Source organism: Syngnathus leptorhynchus, chromosome 7 (genome assembly GCF_054491065.1).
Source record: "Syngnathus leptorhynchus isolate UIUO chromosome 7, UIUO_Slep, whole genome shotgun sequence".
In the NCBI taxonomy this organism is placed as follows: Eukaryota; Metazoa; Chordata; class Actinopteri; order Syngnathiformes; family Syngnathidae; genus Syngnathus; species Syngnathus leptorhynchus.
The window spans coordinates 8,758,924-8,781,609 of NC_141201.1; the positions used below are offsets into that span (position 1 = coordinate 8,758,924).

Here is a 22,686-nt window from a genome sequence, read left to right on the forward strand (position 1 = left end):
GACTCAGTCGGGCCATCAATCACAGCCAATCCTCACAGCTAATGGCTTATTCAAGATTTCTTGGGCAGCCTAAATCAAGCTTGAAAAGTAGCATTTGCAGTAATTGGGCCAAGTGGTGCAGGAAAAGACTTGAGTTTTGTTTCATTTCGTATTATTTCTTTTTAATAATTTTTCATAATCTTATACAGTATGTTATAATTTTATTTGATTTAGTTGCTTCTCGCTTTTAAGAGTAGAGTATTTAGTAAGTTTGCACAGTATTTATACAGAGTTGTTTTAACTACGTTGCTATTTTTATGAGTATCACATTTTCAAGAGCCTCCAGGTGTTAATTGGAGTGATGGGGCATACAACTCAAAATTAGCACGTGGGCTCAAGTTGAAAATATGAATAGGACATAACTACCATCCTCATTTCCTCAATTCCTCATCAAACGAAGATTCTGCAGGGCTGGTTTTGACAAGGACATCCATAAATTCATCTCTGCTTGCTTGGTCAACACCAGGAATATTTAATTTCTTCCGTCTTCACAGTACAACTCAGGCAACCCTTAGTGTGTTGGGATTGTTTTTTGAAATGGTTCCCTAGTTGCCCTCATAGTTGAAGACAGCGAATCTGCTAATAAAGTATGTGTTTTGTATCCATGGCATTCTTACCTGACATTTTTATGTCACTCTTATAATTGTGCCACTCATGTGCTCATTTCAATAATAAAAGTATCATTTCTAGCATCGCGGCAGGCTTTAACTTCACAGTTGTGAAATCAAAGGCCGTCAAGCTTTATTATTTTTTTTTTTTTTTCAAAGTCAAAGTCCGCTTTATTGTCAATTTCTTCACATGTTAAGGCACACAAAGAGATCGAAATTACGTTTCCCACCGTCCCACGTATTGTATATTGGACACTGTTGAAATGCCAAAAGGTATGAAGAGGCCACCTTAGGCCGCTTTTGCACAGTTTACTTTATTGAGTTGTACTTTCTGACTGCAGAGATTAAATGTTTTTGGTTTGGAGCAAAATAAGGTGTGAGCTGAACAGATGCACAACAGCTTTCCTATTAGCTGGTAGCTTCTTCGATGCTTTGACTCGTCAAGTGATATAAGTGTTCCCAGGCTGTTTGCGTTTCCTTACAATTTTTATTTTGGGCTAAATGTGACAGTCTCTTGCGGCAATAGCATCTTAAGTCACCTTTTTATCTACTTTATTCTCCTGTCATTTGGTTGTATTTATCGTTTTTGTAACTGCATGACGTTCCCGTTATTTGACAAGCTCCACAATAAGGATGCAAGCCTCAGTTAATTCACTCTTTCATAGTCGTACTGAATTAGCCATCTATGAGCTCATAAACAAAACTGTTACCTTTATACATCATTTCATCACGGTACTTTTTAGCGATGTCATATTTCTTTAATCTTGGAGGTCACAAAGCTAAACAAATTGTGGTGGTTAACACTCCTGCCTTTGTACATCATTTCATCACGGTACTTTTAAGCGATGTCATATTTCTTTAATCTGGAGGTCTCAAAGCTAAATAAATTGTGGTGGTTAACACTCCTGCCTCATAGTTTGGAGGTTTGCGGGGAACCGTGTAAGTCAAAATGTGTCTATTGATGAATGAATATTATGACATGATGACTGAAGAAATGTTTTCATCCTGCAGACATGGTCAAGGAGTTGCCTGTGTGACTGCATGTGGAAGTAAATGAGGAAGAAGATGCATGATGTTGCTGCTACGTAGCTCACCCAGCAAGCTCTGTAGGCTTCCCAGCTGTGCATCACCTGTGATGCCATGATCCAGTTCTGACTGTGGGTGAGTAGCACAGTTTTCTCATCATTTGATACGTCCTCATATCATAAACACCGTAAAGACAAACCAAGTGGTCATTACAGAAACACAATAAGCGACAAAAAAGCAAAGCACTTTGTATAATACACAGAGGTAATTAAAAAGCCAATGCTGGCTGCTTGTACTGCATTCACCAGGAAAAATAGAGATCATTAATTTACTGAATAACAAAAACGTATATTTCTCAGTTAATGAAAGCAGAAAGCATCTAGATAAAATACCGTATTGGTGAACCCGTACCAGTCAAATTGAGGTAGAAAATAAATGGATACACTTACTAAATGTATACCAAAACACTTATGTAGTATTAATATATACATACATGAATAAAATTGCATCTCAATGGGTATATGAAAGGATGGACGTGAATGGAATTCAAAACTTAAATATACTCACCAGCTATACAAAGATTGAGTTTTCAAAACATATTACATAACATATATGTAACATATAACATATTCATTAACATATACACTTTAATAGCAACACATAAATAATGCACTCTAAACATTGCAAACTTGAATATATTTGTGTGCAGATTTTGCATTTTAATGTTTAGGATGGCGTAATTTAATTTAATTTACGTATAGGAGTGATCAGTCTTTTGATTACAACACTACTTTTTTTTTTCTACTTTATTCTCCTGTCATTTGGTTGTGTTTATCATTTTTGTAACTGCATAATGCTCCCGTTATTTGACAAGCTCCACAATAAGGATGCAAGCCTCAGTTAATTGACTCTTTCATAGTCGTACTGAATTAGCCATCTATGATATGAGCTCATAAACAAAACTGTTACCTTTGTACATCATTTCATAACGGTACTTTTTAGCGATGTCATATTTCTTTAGTCTGGAGGTCTCAAAGATAAACAAGTTGTGGTGGTTAACACTCCTGCCTCATAGTTTGGAGGTTTCTTTCCTTCACCCGTGAGGAGCTTCACCTCGACGTGAAACCAGCTGAGCCATCCATTGAATAATGCTTCCCAGAGAGATGGAGAGGGACGAGAGCTACCACTAAATTGTACTTTGTAGTAAAAGAAGGAAAGAGAAACCAAATGGGACTTTATTCATTTCGGTGTATGATCAACTCGACAAAGCCCCCAAAATTGTTATTAGGCACCCAATGTATTTGTATTGTATTTGTATGTGAATTTGAATGTTAATTTTTATTATAATTTCATCAAACAAAAAACAAAACAAAACAAAAAAGACAAAGAGCCCAGAAACACTTACGGCAACATCTGCTGCTATAGATTGTACTGTGGAAGGTTCTGATTGTCTGGTTAGGACTTTGGCTGTGGGCCAAAGCACCTTCTGGTGACTTTCTTCCCTTCATTATGTATGGCGAATATCTTTAGCAAAGGGGGCTTGACCCTTCTTCAATGATGCCGATTGGCAGCGGCTCCTGCTCCAGGGCTTCCTCCTGCAGTGCTGACCTTCTTTTTGTTGGCAGTCAGACATTAAGAGACACTCTGTTTTTTATAATTTTCTGCTGCTCCACAATCTCATTCCCCATGTGTACAAGCTTCTGCCAAACAACACAAGTCTATTAATCACTTCTTTCCCCCCCTGTTGTTCTGTTGTCTTCAAATTTCATCCCATATGAATGTGGGTGAGCTCAAGTGCTTATTATGCTGCTCCTGAGTCGTTAAATGCAAATTAAGGCACAGTAAATGCACCACTCATTTCCTAGCAATTAAAATTCAACAACATGTTTAAAGTTTATTTTCCACATGTCCATCCTAGACAGACAAGGATGATAATGTTTTGTTTCTCCACAGGTAATGCAGAGCCAAATAACCAATCCTGGAGATGCCGAAGAGAAGAGATATTCTTGCCATCGTGTTGATCGTGCTACCCTGGACTCTGCTCATCACAGTTTGGCACCAAAGCGCGATCGCTCCGCTCCTCGCCATCCACAAGGGTACGCATTGCAGCCACACTCCACAGGCCATATTGAAGCCGAAGTGGGTCCTCGAACCTCACACCGTGCTTCAAGCTTAGATATGGAGCCTGCTCATGTAGAGGCTCTCTCTTGCCATGACCATCTGCTTCATTACGGCTCAACAACATTTATCCAGTTGTAGATTTGTCATGGAGTGCATGATGAGGCTCTCATGCCTCACTCAAATCTACACACTATTATCTATACGCAAAAAAAATCAACATACGAACATGATATTGCAAGAATTGAGAAGAAAATACAACAAAACAGTGTTTCAGATTATTTTCATTGAAAGATACGAACCAGAAAAACCGAAACCTCGAAAGAAAAAGAAAAAACTGTCAAGGAAATGTTCTGTATTATTGCAAAGTTTCTTGGGACTCAAAAATGTATAGAATCCCACAAATGTCTTTGTCAGCCACCTCAAATGTGTGCATGAAACGATGAATTCAGTTTGAAATTCCTCCTTCTTCTTCACAATAGTTTGATGGCTCTCTGAAAATCCATATTGCTGTTAAGTTCTTGCTGATCTCTGAAACAAATAGTTGATGGTGGCCTATAAATTTGCCAAGCACTTTCCATCTATTACTTACCATCCTAATCAATCAAAGGTAAATCCATCATGTGTTTTATCTATTGGGCTTGAACCATTTCCCAATTTTATCGACTGACATTCACCATTCCTCAATTACAGAGTTCATTTAAGCTGTATTTAATGTCATAAATGCGTCCAGCAATTAGCTTAATGAAGCCCAAACAACATGCAGTTCATTAGCACATCATACTCATGAGGCTCCCAATCTTTCTCCTCTGAGACCACAAACCCACAGTGTGAAATGTCAAGTAAGCTTCTGGGTAAACAAAGCCAAATTAGATAGCCAGCAAATCAATGCATTTCTTTGTCCTTGATGGATGATCTCAAATTGGAGTTAATACACAAAAACCAATGCAAATACAGTGACATAAAATATCTCTTCATTGTATGACATGCAGCAGCGTGGAAACTGTCAAGTGTGAAACAAAACCAAATATCCTCACTGTTATTTAACCCCGACTGCTCACAGGCTTGCTTTTGTGAGCGCTTATAAAGAGGAGCTGGAGGTTTTGGCACCATTCTCGCTGGCAGGCTGTTGTGAACATCTGGCCATCAGCAGATTGTGTTAATCTATGGCTGCACGGGAAAAAAAAAAAATCCTTTTTTATATCTCAAGTGCGAATAGCTCCGAGGATGAACTCTTGACGAAGATTGTTTTTAGTCACGGCAAAATGACAGCATAAATATCTTCACCGATTCTGTTTCAATAAAATACTGTTCTATAATTGTATAATCTCCATCATGACCACAGTGTTGGGATTAGAATGTTAGTTTTTAGATGCTCCAATGTTAACATTCATGTCTTGATGACAGGAAGTGATCACCATCTGGCAAAATATAAAACATAAAAAAAACATCATATCGTGAATGTGTGATACGATTTAAGCTTTTGGTTGATTACAGAAGGCACTCTTGATTCTCCGACATTTGGCACGGTTGGAAAAATTCAGGAAGTAATACTTTTAATATTTAATCAAAGATGGGAATATTATTTTCAAAAATGCATTTTATCGCATACAACCTTACTACCATAGGGATATTTTTGTGTAAAAGCCATTTCTTATGAGAACATAATAGTTAGATAGTTTTGATTTCATTTCTATACCACATAAAGGAGCACTACGGATCTTAAAAAACTTATAAACATTTGGTTCGCCGTTCTTTAATGGGATGTAAATAGAAGAAAATTTTGTAATTGATTCTGTGGACTAAATACTGGAAGCGTGAGGCTCAGGAATGTGTGAAAGAATCATACACAGCAACACATCCTGGTCACACATTAATGTCGTATGATATTCCACTTCTGATCATCGCAAATTAGTCAATGCGGTTAAGTTGGTGTCTCAAGCGCTAAAAGCAACTTGCCTGCAAATAGGATTTCCCACAATATAAAAATGATATGTGAGAAAAACTCCAATTGGCTTTCCGTTTGCATGAGAAATGACAAAAAGACGAAGAAAAGCTGTTTTAATCGAAATCTTAAATACAGTGCACAGTGTCCTGCTAAAAGACAGGCTGTTGAAATATTAATAGGATCAACCAAAGACAAGATCCTTGTGCTGCTGTGAAATGTGATTTCAAGCGAAGGGGTGCCGCAACTCTGTGAAATAAGCACACAGAGGTCAAAGTAGCTCAATCCTGCTCGTGGGTCCCTCACTCTTGCCAAATGGGAACCCCTGTCAGGATCACAGACCGTGACGGTTCCGGCAAGGATTGCGGCTCAAGACGTTGGTCTGGTCCCTTGAGGTGGAACCAAGCACATGGCTGCCCACAGCCTGACCGCAACTTGCATTGTAGCTAGAAAAATGGCTTCTTAACGCCATTGCCACTGCGGTTACTGCAAATAATTTATCAATGTCTTTTTACGCTAAGTTTAATGTTTTGAATGAGAATCAATTTTAGGATGCTTTTTAAAGAACAATTTCAAAGTACAGCGTTTGACAGGTGTGGCTTTTGTTTAGTGGTCCGTTGTTGGAAGGATTAAATAAAAACTGCAAAATCGACTTCGATAAAACCTTCTGGTCAGAAGCCCTAATATTGTTTTCCTTGGCTTAGAGACTTTATAGGAATTCATTTTTGATCCACTTTTTTGTATACCCGATCCGGGATCGATTTCTTGCATTATGAAATATACTTTTCCACTCCGTTTCCACTTGACTGAAGATACTTTGCTTCAACTTAATTTCTTTCGGATTGTTTTTGCTCTTTCAATCTTGCAATCCTAAAACAGGTCCTCTTGAGGCAAACAGGTGGAGACACACATCTGCTTGATGTGCATAGGGGCTATAAAAATGAAACTTGTTCCACATGAAAATGTTTTCATTGCCCCTTAGACGATGCATAGCCTTCACAAAAATTATGTGAGCACAAACATTTGTGACAGCAGCACAGCAGGCGAGTTAGTAGATAAGAGTGGACATGTTGACACTTCAACATGAGAGGAGTCAATCCACCATCTTTTCCTTCCTGATAGGGGAAACTCCAAAGTCAATGTTTGAGGATTAAAAGGCTTCTTTCTGCCATTCCATCCTCTTCTAGTGCGGTCTCTCCATCCGTCAGCTGTGTTGTCCTCTCACGGTGCTTGCTTTCACTTTTTGCAGCATGTCACCACCTAGTAAAAGAGATCTTTATCATTCCAGAGAGGCTTGCGGTTCGCCACCGACTCTCAGGTACACTTTACCCACTTTGGGTTTAAGTCACCTGAGGCAAGCTTACACAAGGACAGCCCTTGGTTGTACTAATGCCTGATGTGTCTTCTCAAACCTGCAGATGACGGTGTTGAAGGCAAGAGGGAGGCAGGTGGCCAAGCGGGAGACTCCAAGGAATACTGCGCCTCAGATAAGGACATCGTGGAGGTGGTGAGGACTGAGTATGTGTACACACGGCCGCCGCCGTGGTCTGATGTGCTGCCCACCATCCACATCATCACGCCCACGTACAGTCGACCTGTACAAAAGGCCGAGCTGACGCGGCTCGCCAACACCTTCCTCCACATTCCCAATCTGCACTGGATCCTGGTGGAGGATTCCCAAAGGAGGACGCCTCTCGTCACGCGGCTCCTCCGAGAAACGGGCCTCAACTACACCCACCTAAATGTCGAGACGCCCAGGAACTATAAGCTGCGAGGGGACACAAGGGACCCTAGAATCCCCCGGGGGACCATGCAGAGGAATCTGGCACTCCGCTGGCTGAGGGAGACCTTCAACGTAAATAGCACTCAAGCTGGAATAGTCTACTTTGCTGATGACGACAACACTTACAGTCTGGAGCTGTTTGAGGAGGTTAGTGCCCATTTCCTATGTCTGCTTGCTTCACACACTTTTTTTCTTCTCACTTTCTTGTCTTCTGACCAGCCTTTTTTGTGACTGTTAAAAGCCACGGAAAGAAAAGCAAAAAGTTCATCTATTGATGCTTGCTTGACTGAGGGATAATGAGGTCATGCTGAGTTGTTTCGAGATTTTAGCAGTTTTGTAAGAAAAATAGCATAACAGTAATGAGAAAACAAAATACATAGTGTGCTGCATTTTTTTGCTTTCATACAATTGCCATTGTGCGGCTCCTTCTGGTGTGTGCACCTTGGCCACCTGGAGTCAGTATAATACAGACAATGCAGATTAACTTGGAGCCAATCAAAACCCCTTGCAGTCATTCTTCACGGAGGATAAAGAATATGCCCATGAGTATTGTCATATTATCAGTCAATAGGTTTTAACCAACTTTTTGTTTGCAACTATCTATTGCTTTAAAGGTTATACAAGCCAGCGTGACACAATGCCATTTCTTTGCATCATTGGTTAGCGTTATGCTCAACGTATTTACTAAAAGCAGATCAATTGGATAACATGACACAAAGTGCAATTGTCTTTGTTTCTACTTCATTATCATCTTTAATTTGACAGTGGACTGTGAGTGGCAATAAACAGCTTGAAGCCTCTTTCCAGAAGCTGCTCCTTGGTGTAAAATCAGTTGAGCCGGGAAAAAAAAACATCCAAAAAATGACTCATATCTAAAAAAATCTCCTAAATTGGGTCCGTGGTAGGTCTCAAAGCACATTTTATTATGCTGGCTGAGCTGAGGTCTGTTAACATCTGTACTGTGACATCACTCATGATGGCAATTTAGACACCACTGTTTTGGGGGATTTTTTTGTGAAACACTTGATACCAAATTGGACAACCTCAAGGGTGTTTGACTTTAGAACTTATGTTGTTTTTCAGTGAGTACGTAATAAAGGGTTAAAAGCCCTAAAAGCTCTTTTTGTGAAACAGTTCATACCAAATTGTACAACCTCAAGCGTTTTTGACTTTAGAACTTATGTTGTTTTTCAGTGAGTACGTAATAAGGGGTTGAAAGCTCTGTGGCCACTCTGCTTGGAAGTATGGGTGATCGGTGCATTGATTAGGCAGCTCATAATCAGAAGCTTCAAAGTGTCCTTATTGACCCTATATTGTCACTGAATGCTCATTGTTACTCTTGTGCTTTATGGAAAACCAATGACAGTATAGAGAGCGTTGCTCAGTCAGGTTGCTTTGTAGGAGACAGAGATACATAATGACACACAATTCTCACAAAAGACCAGTCATTATTTTGCTCCGAACGTGTGCGAAGAAGATTGGCTAGATAATGAACACATACCAGCCATCCATCTCGACGTCATCGGAATTACTCGACTATACGTGAGTCACGTCCTTTCGGTATTGGTCCAGAGGGGGGCCTGTGGTGAGCGGAGTGTCAAGTATTGACACGGCCTGTCGTTACCTTTCCCTGGAAATCAGCCAAAGTGCTCAGTCTCCTTCCAAAGCGCTCCATCACCTCCAACAGGCCCATTTATGTGGCGGCGTTAACAGCCCTGAAAGGACAGAGACGACAGAAAAGAAGAGTGGACGATAAAAACAAAGTCAGACACAAATCCGATTGCGGTGACTTTTGCTGACACCAGAGAAAATATAACCGTTGTCTGTGGCTTGACAACTGTGCAAACAAGGTTTGAAAGGAGTCTCGGTGCCGAATGCACTTCAAAATGAGGTCAGCATTTCCTAAAGCTGCAAACAAAATGAGGTTTTGCTGTTCATTTTAAAATCCACACCAACCTATTAGGAGAGGAGCTCACTCGTCCTTTGTTGCAAAAAAAAAAGTCAAAGAAAAAGCAAAACAAATGCCACAGTAAACGCTTTGATGCACATGCCGTTTTTTAAATTAAAATTTTGTTATTTTTTAATTTTGTATGTTTGACTTTTTTTTTTCAAATTCTGGTTTCCAGTATACAGTAAGTGTCAATTACCCACACAAATATCACAAAGGCAAATATTTTCCAGTGTAGTATCCCAAACACTATAAAAAATGCTGAGTAAATTTCTGTTATTGCCTTGAGCGTGATTGATCTCTTTCTAAATGCAAAATTTCAGGCCATGCCTTTAATTAAAACCAAAAAAGAAACTCTTTAAATTGTAATTTTTTCTGCAAGTTATTGAGTCACCATAAAAGTGTTTGTTTCCAACCCAAATAAATTATTTATCATCATTTATAATACATTTATATTTACTCTGCTGTCGAAACGATGTAATTATAGAGCTGCCTCTGTCACATCCCCGAAGAATGCATATCAAAATAAACGACAATAATATTGTGCGAAATTAAAAAGGATGCCATTTGACTCTGTGTGTCTGCAGTAGAGAACAATATCTGCATTTGCAACGCTACATGTGATGTTCATTCAACAGAATTAAAAAAAAATAAAAAATGGCCAACACATCAGGTACTCAAATTAAAACAACTGCAGCATATTTTAGTTTGTTTTGACACAATCGCTTATCGCAAGAAAGCATAAGAGACAGAATTGATTTTTCTTATCATCTTTGCACACCAAAGGATTGCGCATGGAATACTTGCCTTTTCTCTTCTATTCTTTTGAACAGACTTTTCTTAAACGCTCCCTCAATCTTAATGCGCAGACAACTTCAACAATGTAAAATAAAATTATGCAGACTGAACATAAGAGTCACATCAACACCAGACCTTACTGCATAACTGCCTTTAAAATGTCATGTGTTATATCGTATAATAGTACTAGTTATATTGCAATGCTACTTGAAATCATTGACAATACGTTATAAAGTCTGCATTTTTTTCCATCTCTAAAACTGCTGTATTCTCATTTTCACTTAATACACTAATGGCCTTCAGCAAGACAATGTACTGGCAACACAACAAATTTAAAATGATATTGATTGTTGTGTGTAATTTTCATTCAGCTTTTGTACTATCTTACACAATCTTATAGCCACATATTAGAATATAATAGCTTTCACTCTTACCTCTCCTGATATACAGATTCAGAATAGGCTTTAATCTTTTATTCTCCTTTTTTTTTTTTGCGCTATATTGCATTGTAATGCATTAGATTGGAACAACTCCGTATAATTGTTGAGAGACATTTTATTTGTGGATCTTGACATTGCTCTTATTGGTATTTACTCTAATTCTAGTTGTACCTTTGTAACATGTTATGCCCAACATATACTCTGGATAAATCAATAAAATAGAAAACATACATGAAGTTATTCCAACTAACATTAATCAAGAACCACCTGGTGGTGATTAAAATATCCTTAATTATTATAATTGTTGTCAGTCCAATAAAATGTGATATTTTTTAGCTTTTTTCAGAAAATCAGTTGTTAAACACATACAGTAAGGCTAAGCTACTTGCCTGCTTGTGTGTTTTTCGGCCCATCCTTATCATCACCACCCTCCCCCAAATCGAGGCTGAGCAACATTCATTTTCACATTTTCATTCCGGAAGGGAACATGTCAAGTCTCTGGACATTCCCTATGCCACCCTTGATCATGTGCTATATTATTGTGTTTGAGTGGAACTTGCAGGAAAGCTGCTTGTTTGTGCACATTGTAGCAAGTACATATTTTAAACCATTTTAGACCTTGAAATGAATGGTAATTTCAAATTTAGTTTCTAAAATTGTCTTGTAACTCAAATGTGTGTTGCACAATGCCCGGTGGTAGTTGTCCTGTTTTTGTTTGTAGTACAATAACTTGTTTGTATTCAGTAGTAGTTTTATGTCCCACATAATTGGTTCAGAATGCACAATCAAAAACAGTAAATGTGCCTTTATATAAAATTATAGTAGCAACAAACACATGGATGCTCAAATGAAAACTATTAAAGCCCAGAGCTCATTAAGACAAAGGATCCTGCCAATTTGCATCTAGGTGCCTGACACAGCACGCCTCCCTCCTCTAAAGTCCCACAAGCATCCAATCTGCTTCATGCTGTTCAAACTCTGCTGCTGTGATCTGGTGAGCTTGACCACAGAGCAGCCCAAAAGATCACACAGCCATCTAACACACAGAATGGAATTAAAAAAAAATATTGAAAGGCAGTTTGCAACAGGGTTTCAAAGCGCATATGGAGTGAATTATTACCACATGTAAAATGTTTGGTGAACAGATTCTTTCTGTCTTATCGCTGTTTCTTCTTATACTGCACCTTGATTTTTATACACAAGGGAGGCAATGACATCATTATTTCAGCAGTCGAGACTTTGATTAAATTACTGCTTGTTCAAAAACCTTTCTCTTTAAACAAAACTTTTAAGGCTGCAGCTGCTTCTTGCCTGTGTGGTTGTAAAGTGATGAAAGTGAAAGAAAAATATGACTGACAACATCTGTTCATCCAAGTTGTGATTATTCATAGTCTAATTAGTCTTTTTGAGGGTTTTGTCATACACAGATTTAAAAAAAAATCATGTTCATCCTGGTGAAAGTGAGTAACATCTCCCAATTTGTTTTTAAATTCATTCATTTGAAAGCTACGTAAGCAAAGTCGATCATGATTAGAGAACTACCTAAATGTCTCTAAGCTCAAAAAGACACAGGAAGCCAGACATTTGTTTATTTACGCCGATCAAAGTGGAACCACATTCTGTTTACTCGATGGATAGACATTGCTAATTAACGCACAATTTGTGTTGCCTTTCATAACTTGAAGGTAGCACAATGGACCAATGTTTAATGACCTGCCATAAAGCGCAAAACAATTACGTTATATATTATGAATGACACACTTTAAAAATGCCCTAGCCAAGTGGCAAACATTTATAGATACTATAATGCTGCTCCTGATATTGCCATTTCCTTCAAGCTCTGTGTCACGTTCTCTGCCCAGCACACCTGACAACTTCCGTGTCCCCAACTGACATATAATGTGGTGTGTGTGTGTTTGTCTCAGCTCAAAAGAAATAAAACCACAGCATTTGGCCATATAGTGTTCTGTTTTTGATGGATTTCTGTTCCTATGGTGGCAAAGTAACCCGGATTTGTCTATCCATGATTAAAACAAAATCCTACCAAGGACCCTGAATGGCACTGTGTTTGCATTGAAAATGACATTGATCTTTTCATTGTGGAGAGCAACACTATATCGAAAGTGATTGGTGCCCATCCATTTCTTTCCATATAAAACGCCACTGCGTTTAATTAAATGACAAAGTAAGACAAATGACACAAAGAATCCTCTCGGTCAGTCTGTGAACCCATCCAACGGTGTAGCCGCACCACATCATTCACACTTATTCTCTTTAATTATGACCTCTGCTAATTAATTGTCTTCATTGTAGGCCAGCTGTTGAGCAATACATGTCATGGGCCTTCATCTAACAATGTGTCAGCTGTTCGCGGCACTATGGTCGGCTCAATAGTCACCATCTTTCACCATGAATAACAGCAGCAATTCTAAAAGTCCTCCATCAACGTGTTTAGTCTCACTGTCGTGTAGACTCTTTCACATGAGTAATTCCTCCCTTCCTCCCTCCTTTCACTTTCCTCCTTGCTAGATGCGATCAACTCAGAAAGTTTCCGTGTGGCCCGTGGCCTTTGTGGGCGGCCTGCGCTACGAGTCCCCTAAGGTCAACGCGGCCGGGAAAGTGTACGGGTGGAAGACAGTGTTCGACCCCCATCGGCCCTTTGCCATCGACATGGCCGGCTTTGCCATCAACCTGAGGCTCATCCTCTTCAAGCCTCAGGCATACTTCAAGCTTCGCGGGGTGAAGGGAGGCTACCAGGAGAGTAGTTTGCTGCGGGAACTTGTCACACTCAACGACCTGGAACCCAAAGCAGCCAATTGCACTAAGGTAATTCAATGCTTTTTTTTTTATGGTTCGTACTATACTTTTACTGGCGCTGAGCTGCTAGTGGTTAGGGAAGCCTCACAAGATTGTGTCAGGATTATAAAACAGATATGATCTGTTAAAATGCACATTAAGTGCAAATGTAATGTATTTAACTTCACTTAATCACTTCATACTCATTTAATAATCGACACATTTTCCTTCCACATTTAAAACCATGCATGTCAGGTTCATTGATAACGCTAAATTGTCCATAGAACTGAACGTGTGGATGCAAGATTGTCCCCCATTTGGCACTCCATCTTCTTTGTGATCCTAAACATTTATTCGATTGTAGCATTATGTTTTCATAAATGGAGTATGGTTCATAGAGAACAGATGTTCCGCATCCTTGCACTAAGAGTTTGAGGGGACTCTGTCATCGGTTATGTGGACATACAAGCAATTAGAATATATAATGCAGTGTCTATGCGCCATCCCTGCTCATGGCCCATGGGCAGTGTGCACTCCAGAAAAGTACTCTCCAGTCAGCCAGAGGGCTTCAGCTTGCCAGCATCTATACACAGAGCGCATAGAGACAGAAAAAGATACTGTCAGCCAGCCTGTTCTTGACCTCCCTCAGCCATCCACAGGGGTAAATGAAAGGCAGGCAAACCGGGGAACCGCTGAGGAAGCGGAACAGGGGCTGTGGGGAATAGCGAGGTCAGGACACTGCGCTGATTACAGATGAGGACGACTGAAAGAAGGTGTGGATTTAGATGTAGGAGACAAAACATGGGGGAAGTTTTGTATTGGGCTGCTTTGCAAGTATGACTATTAACCTCGTTTATACCTGCACAAAGTGGGAGTGAGCTACCCGGCATATCTAAGAGACTCAATGCATTATTCAGTATAGTCGCAGCATGATGACAGCAAGGAGGTCACTCTGTCTATCTTTAAAAAAAGCGTCCTTGGCTCCGTTGTTATAAATATTAATAATTATTTAGAACTGGGATATATAATCAATTGTATTGGCTGAAATAGTATGGGCCTCAAGTTGATTGACTCAAATCCCTTCCCAAAAAGTGTGGGTATATAACTAAATAGCTAAATTGGGAGGCCTTTTTTATTTCATATAATAAGTGTATGAGTTTATAAAATATGCTGTTGTTTTGGATAACCCTTATGTCTTTTGGTTCCTCTTTATTAAAGGGATAACAAATGCGTACATTTTTGTGGGCTATGCATGTTGAAATAAAATAAGAATTCAATCATAAATCATTATTTGAAACAGTGCCATGAAACTGAACATAGCTGTGCCTAACATGGAGAGTGAAAAATATCACATCGCTGTTACTCTTGCATTTTTGTATTTCTTTGTCGGTAAAAACATATCGTCAGGTACAACATACGGTCCTATAAATTTTATGGGGACAGAGAATGTATAACGTACAATGTTTATCATGAAGCAAGCAGCCCAAATATTGCTTCACCAGAAGAAAAATATTTTGGATTCACCTCACTCACCTCCATAGAGTTAAAAATCGATGAGGTGGCCTCACCATGTGTCACATTTGGAAGAGTTTTTGAAAAGAAAGGGCAAATGCGAGTTAACACCTACACACTTATGTCGCTTTTGTCAGCTTGTTTTTGCGGAAATGTCATTTGAAATCAAGGTTATAGTTAATAAAAATAAAATGAACAAAACAGTCTTATTAATGAAAGAAAAAAAAAAAGCTTACATATATATATATATATATATGATTTATAAAATGAAATAAACAGTAACGAATGAAGAATCCAAAACTCCTTATATTATAACCCTGCCTGTCTCTCTATTGATCAGACACTCCTGTGATGTTCTCTCCTCACTCGCATCTCCAACACCGTCTGCCTTCAAGTAGCTTTTAACACAGCATCAGTATGGTGCAGAGTGTAGTTGAAAGACGGCGATAACGGAATGAGCGCAGGTTGCTCATATTTTTCCTTGTTTTTCTTTTCATCATCAGATACTTGTTTGGCACACGAGAACAGAGAAGCCTGTCCTCGTAAACGAAGGGAAAAACGGATTCACAGACCCAAATGTGGAGATTTAACCATGTCTCTCTCCCGGTAAGACAGACCTTATAATGAACCTGAGGATGATCATTCAACTTAACATTCAAAACCAAAAAGAATTACTGAACATTGTAACTAACAAATCTTTATAGATTTGCATTTGCTTCAAAACTGTAAAACCATGATTAGATTCTATTCAACACATGTTTTATTAATCAAGCCTTTTGTGTCTTTTCAACACAGTTGTTAAGGGTTGACGTCAAAATGGAAAGAAAGCTCAAATGAGAGGGTTAAAAAAAACATCTGAATATCTTGCTGATTAATTGATAGTCACATCAGCACTGTTCTATGTATATTTCGTTTTTTTTCCACCGCCGAGTTACACGTTGTCCTGCTAACACCGCCGAACCTAGTGAATCCCTACTGCTCTTTAGAAACTATCATAAAGACATGTTATTTCAGTCTAAACGCACATAATTCCTGCTTTTTACACTAGTCTGTTTGAGAGGGTGTCCCTGTAAGTGGAGGGTAAATTCCACTAAACCCCACCCCCAAAGCTTACTGCTACTACAAGACCGACTGTGGCTTTTGTTGCCATGACCACCAGGGATGGAGCTTGTTTATTGAATAGGCAGCTTCCACTTACGGGAGCAAACACCAACCTATTAAAAAAGCATTTTCACCCATATAGGAAGCAGTTTATACACACTACAGTGGAAAGATGTTGCGTAAGGACATATCAACCAAAACCAAATATGTAGTGCAGTCAAATCCCCATGCAGCAGAGATTGTCAAACTGCTTTCTAATCTTTTTCAACACACTTTCTCATCATGTCATGGCCTTTCTGTTGCAGGCGTTTGTCTTCGGAGTCTTGAACAAGCATTGATGAAGATGGCCTTTGAGGTCCGAGATATGAGTGTGACATTTTCCAAGAAATGGACAAAGCCGCGTTAATGTATTATATCAAAGCACAGATTGGGGAGAGGTGGCTTTTATTTATGAGGTCTGTGAAAGAGACATCGTCAAGGACGCTTCAGCCGGCAATGTAGGTGTCTCATTGATGACAACTTGTCAAAAAGACAGCACAATTTCAACTAAGTCAGGTTCTAGAAAATAAAAACCTTCATCGGAAGAAATTGAAAAATGTGAATAATTCATCCACAAAAGGACGATGACATTATATGGACTATTTGTCTTTTGGATTTTACTCCAAACAAAACACTGGAAGGGAAGGAATGTTCTTTTGATAACAATGTAATGTTTCCTTTAATTTAATTGAATTTGTTTAGGTGTTAAAAAAAACAACTACTGACCCATACATTTACATTTACTTCTGGGTTATCATAATCCATGCATTTTAGTCGCAATGAACACTTGAAGATGATGGAGTTTGAAATGTACATTTAAAAAAAAAAACACATTGCACCTTTTACTCAGCACTTAAAATACATTGAGGGTATTTCTTTGTTATAATGTGTGTAAATAAAAATCCTTCATGGAAGCAATCGGGAATTGGTTAAAATGTATGGTAACTACTGTATTTATGTTGCTCCATTCCGAAAAATAATAGCACAGTCAAGGTTTTGGTCAGAGGTGCAATTTGTGTAGAAAAATCAAAGCGAAAAGCCCATCTGGGTATTTTTTATTGACATAAAGGATTCCACTTCTCGATGCCTAGCAATGTATAAACACACCCAAACACAATCACACCAGAAGGAGCAAATTAAGAACGGAAATGTCGAATTAATAAATCAATCAACAAGTTCTGTGGAACTGTTTCATCTCATTTGAGCCGAGTTAGCTGTTGGTTCACTCTAAACCGGTTTAACAAATTGAGCATGGCTGCGTTGTTGCACAGCTCTAGTAATAATTATTCTCTTCATTGAAACTTCCATTCCAAATGGAAATTGTGCAAACAAAACAAGCATAATATCGTAATACGTTACAATTTGAGTATCTTAAAGCATGTGTAAGAGTTGAGCACTTACAAAAAGTCATGCCACAACCTTTTTCACAAGTAATGAAAATACAACAATTTCCTATTAAAACAAATTTTCATGGCACTTCATTTTCAGGAAGTCAACTAAAACACATTTCCCAATCACTCCAAATTTCTATTAATTACGATTGTGTTAAAAGCATCTGTTAAAAGTGTGCACAGACACAAAACAGCGCTCAATGATTCTTGACTAGAACACATTTCATACATGGCTTCCTTAAAGTCAATTTTAAATGCATATATTTATCACAGTCATACGAGACAGCTGGCTTAGAAAAGCAAAATAATTTAGTTGAGCACATCTTCCAAAGTGTCACATTCTTAATGATATAATTTTATGAATATCCAGCTGTTGTGCATGAACTCAACTATAGACAACAGCAGGTGTATTAAGCCTCAATGGTCTGTCAGTAATATCCGCATACACTTTTTAACTTGATAAATCAGAGCTTATCTCAACGGCGCCGGGCAGAAGCAATTGGACATGATTCAAACACTGAGCCTCTGTAGCGCCGCCGAGTTGAATCGAAAACACGTGCATCACCCACAGCAGGAGGATAACGCATAAAGATTGTTCCAGTCTAAATATTACTTTGGAGTACATCAAGATACTGTCATAAAAAAGGACTTCCTGACTGCTTCTGTTTACCCCATGATTGTGCACTGGGTCGACCATTGGCATCACATTTTTGCAGTTTGATCTGCTGTTTTGTTTTAAGTTACTATTTATTTGTGTATTTATTTAAGGTACGGGTGTGCAATAAAATCCTAGCACTGTCTGCCCACTATAAAAAAGCATGTACACATTGTGTGGATCATCGATCGAGAATCATATCAACAAATATGTAATCAGCAATAGTGTATTTAAATGATGTTAAAGTTTGGAAATCCAATTGTGCAGTCAATCAGCGACTCACAAGAGAACCCATCAGCACATAAGCAGAACAGCTTTTTCTGTTTAGTGTCACTTGATATGCATTTACAGCCCTCTCAAGGCTTTCAAAGGCACAATACTCTCCACATAAGCCCTCCCTTGTTCTCTCATCTTCTCAGTCATCCTCATGTGAATCACACTTTATGCATGGGACTCTTTAAGGTTGTCCGTTTGCCTCTGCGGGTTTGTCTCAGAGGAAGGTGGTAGTTCAAGAATCAAGAAAAATAAACATCAACTTGACTGACTTGACTCATTTATTCATGATATTCTATTCATATTTGTGTGCAGTACTCCAGTGATGTTTATTGTTATGATGTTCTTCCCAAAATGGTTCCCCTGAGATAGAAGACACAACCACAAACGATTGACAGAAATGCTAGGGATTCGATATTTGAAAAGAAGAGAAAATGTTGCAACAGGATCGGATTTTAGTGGGTAAAATAAGTTGAAGGTGAAGGATATCAAAGTGGCCCTTGCTATATCATTTGAGTTTTCTGGTTGTGGATCTTTGAAGAAAAAGTTTAGCCACCCTCAGATGTATTTACTTACTGCACTTTTCTTGGTGGATTTTTAGGCATTGGAAGTAGCAATTGAAAGCAGCCTCTCCCTTGTCTGTCAGTGTTTTCTCGAGGGATCCATCACATCGGAGGGAACAGACATGAACTTGAGTGCACTGCTCTCCGCTGTCTTTCTCTCAAACTTTCTGGCCACATGCAAAGGCTGAAGGTGTGTCTTTGAAAACGTGCTTGCTCATCTTGCATCACTCGTTCTCCCGTCGGTATCCCAGCCCAAGCGTGCTGAGAGGTCAAAGTGTCATGTACTGGTTGCTGTTGAACCAGAATCTTACCATCTGCTTGCTGCGGCTGGAATACTGACGTGATCCATCGTGAAGTGAAAGCTACCAGCTCTACTGGGGTTAAGACGAAGCCAGATTTAGTGGGCGGCTGAGCTGCCTCATTGAGTGGTAGCTAGCACAAAGCGAAAAGTTGGCAAGGACACTGAGATGGAGAAGAGTAGATGCTGCTTATTACCTTCTTTCACAACATTCTAAAACAATAAATACAATATCAATGTTGACTTGCGTCATGCATTATTTTTTTTTTTTTAATTGCCATGACAAGAGGGGGCAAACAAAACACATGTGCAAAAGATATTATTTGCTTACTTTTTAGACGTGTTGTGTTTTACTGATTAAAATAAATAATTAATCCATAAGAAAACTATAAATTACATTAGATAGTGGAGAAGCCCTTGTTGGCAATTACCTGAGACATGAATGACATTTAATCTGCATAAAAACATTGGAAAATAGCATTAAGGGGCTTGAGTTTCAAAAAACATATGACCATCCAAGAAACAACATGTAAAGAAACACATGATCATCAAAGAAACGGCACAGAGTTTGTCAAATCTATGATGATTGTTATTCCAGAGAGGCTTGTGCAAAATAACAGGAAGCCTCGCTAATAAAATGAGATCAATTTATGCGGCATTGTATTTAACAAGCAGGGGATCCAGACAGCCTCTTGCGTGCTTGATGAATGTGTATTTAACAAAGCTGTGCACGTAGAAATTGCTTTTCAAAAAAATAGAAAGAGTCTGACACTTTCAGGAAAGACACCCCACTCTTTACATTATTTATCGTAAGATACTCCCTGCTGAACCTGTTTTATTTGCCCGCGCTATATCAAACTATTCACATTTATTGTGTATCCAATGACCAATAAAGGTCAAGTGAAAAGCTGTTTATGCACCAAAGGCAATATATTCCAAATCCTTTGTCTGGTAGATGTATCCTACTTTGGAATGTTGTGCTTAATGCACTGCCTCGGAAGGAACTGCTGACTCTTGAGGGATAGCTGAAGGTGTCATTTTATGAAACATTCATCTTAGACAGTCCTTCACATCTTTCCGACCACATTATTCTTAACATATCACAACTTGTTGCTCAATGATGCAATAAAAGCCTTAAATTTATAAAGTCTAAAAAGGAGCTCTTTATTGGTCAATAAACAAAAAGAAGAAATACTTGATTTGTGCTTTACAAAGTTTCTTGGCTGACTGTTCTGGAATTAGCAAAGGGAAGCAACTCTGCCAAGCCTGTGTGACCCTGAGACAATTTCTGCATATGTGCAAAGAGTGTCATAGAGAAGGGAAAGCCAGTTTTAAGAGAAAGGTTACAGCGATATAACGGTACAACTCAAGCTACCTAGCTAAAGTGTCAAAGAGGTCTATTCTAACAATAATATTAATATAAATATCTATATTTATATTAAAAACATGGAAATATGGATGAGTTAATTTTTGTGATGAGTATTACCGTATTTTTATACATTATTTTGTGATTATAAAGTAATTTGTTGCGCCTGAAGTTGAAATAAAAAAGATAAAATGGAGAATGATTTGATTTGGATTAAAAATCTGACATGATGCATTAATGGTGCGCCTTATAGTCCGGTGCGCCTTATATAAGGACAAAGTTTTAAAATGGGCCATTCATTGAAGGTGCGCCTTATAGTCCGGTGCGCCTTATAGTTTGGAAAATACAGTACTATTGCTGATAGAAGCCTATTTAAAGAAGCTAAATGATATCTTCAGAAGCATGCTTGGCAATTCCCTTTTTCTATGCATAGCGTTGTTATCATACACAAAGGTCTACTTTGAGTAATCGATCAGGACTGAAGTTCAGGGTTATTACTGTAGCCGTACACTGCCGCCACATTTCCTTTTGTGCGCTTTCACACAAATAGCTTATCTTTTGTAAGAAGATAAGAGCACATCAGCCGTGAGCCAGAGTTTCTACACAAAGACATGCAAGACACCTTCACGTTCCCATCAAGAGCAGCAGGTTCTCTCATCTTATCATCTAAAACACCAGCATATCTGTCTGCCAACAAAAACATGGATGAAAAACAAAAAATGAAACACGAAAGTTCATTTTGGATGCCAACTTAATTAACAACTGCACATTTTGTTTTTCGGGTCTAAAACTTTGGGATTAGTCAGGTTTTTTCGAACTGCAGGGCAATAATATCAGGCTGAGACTGTTAATTTCGCTCCACACGCACACCCATCAGAGGTGTGATTCATAAGGAGCAATGACTGTGGAAACGTGATTATGTCAGTGTCTGCATCCTTCCAGGGATGGGTTCTTTAAAAAAAAAAAAACAGTGACAGACTTGTACTGGAGTGCAATTTTCAAACCCCAATGTGCTTGCATACCAACACACTACAAAAGGATAATTTAGTAATAACTCAATTTTAGCTGCCTAGTTTTGCTTCCACTAGCAAAAATATTTTTCTCAATAGACTAATACATATAATAACTCAGATGAATGGTGGAAAAAGCTTTGGAATGATTTGTTTTGGTCTCCCTGGCATTTAAACTGGGGTGTGTAAATAAAGGTAGGTCACAATGTTAAGTAGGTTGGAAGTGTGGAAGTAGGGAAGCTTGTTGTACGGCCATATTCCCAGGCCTCCCTGAGTCTCTTGCAGCTTCTCTGTGAGCTCTTGAATTCCACATCTTCCCATCTTTTGTCTGTCTCTGCTCCTGCGCCCGCTGTGTTACCTTGTGGAATGAGCTTTGCAAGGTCATCTGTTCTTGTGATGCATTTTGTCTTTCTTGTAAAGGCTTTACAAAAAGACTTCCCAGACATCAAACAAACAAAAATGAGCTTCCCCGATGGGGACTCGGAAGTCTAATCTTTCATTATTGACCACTATTCCTTTACTCGTCCCTCCTGAGATGCATTGTGCATCCCCGCAAGACAATAACCGGTTATGACACGATTAACGTCCTACCTACAAACACAAAGACACAATTTGAGACCTCTACTAGCTGCTAAACATAGAAGGTCAGGAAAAAAGCAATCGTGTATTAATTATTCAGGCGGGAGTGGGACTAATTAAAGATGCTGACCGTTCTCGCCAGACGTGCTGCATCTCTTCTCAGTGAAATGAACGGTTAACAGAGAGCGACTTTGTTTTTTTACTTACTAGGTATTCTTACTTTACTCCCAAAGCAACCAAAAACTTTCTAGTCGTAAAACTGCATAGTTTTTTATTGCTTTTCCTTAGGCAGGCCACTGGGGGAAGTTGGCAAGGGGCAATTGTGCTCACGGCCACTTCAATAGCTGTCATTCATGGAAGAAGCAGATTATATTTCACAATTTTATTTTTCCCTCTTG

General features: G+C 38.8%; 1 protein-coding gene across 4 annotated transcripts in view; it reads left to right on the forward strand.

The window, feature by feature from the left end:
• Positions 1-18,743, forward strand: part of b3gat1a (beta-1,3-glucuronyltransferase 1 (glucuronosyltransferase P) a) — a 53,872-nt gene extending 35,129 nt beyond the window's left edge. The window contains exons 1-8 of one of the 4 annotated variants that reach the window (XM_085915994.1): positions 902-920; positions 1,659-1,808; positions 3,627-3,769; positions 6,986-7,054; positions 7,155-7,666; positions 13,235-13,531; positions 15,517-15,619; positions 16,420-18,743. In XM_085915994.1, coding sequence (XP_085772120.1) covers positions 3,658-3,769; positions 6,986-7,054; positions 7,155-7,666; positions 13,235-13,531; positions 15,517-15,603 — 1,077 coding nt within the window. In that variant the 5' untranslated portion in view covers positions 902-920; positions 1,659-1,808; positions 3,627-3,657 and the 3' untranslated portion in view covers positions 15,604-15,619; positions 16,420-18,743. Of the gene's footprint in view, positions 1-901; positions 921-1,484; positions 1,587-1,658; positions 1,809-3,626; positions 3,770-6,985; positions 7,055-7,154; positions 7,667-13,234; positions 13,532-15,516; positions 15,620-16,419 lie in introns of those variants that run through there. The other 3 variants (XM_085915993.1, XM_085915992.1, XM_085915995.1) reach the window with 3 other exon arrangements.
• Positions 18,744-22,686: the final 3,943 nt, after the last annotated feature.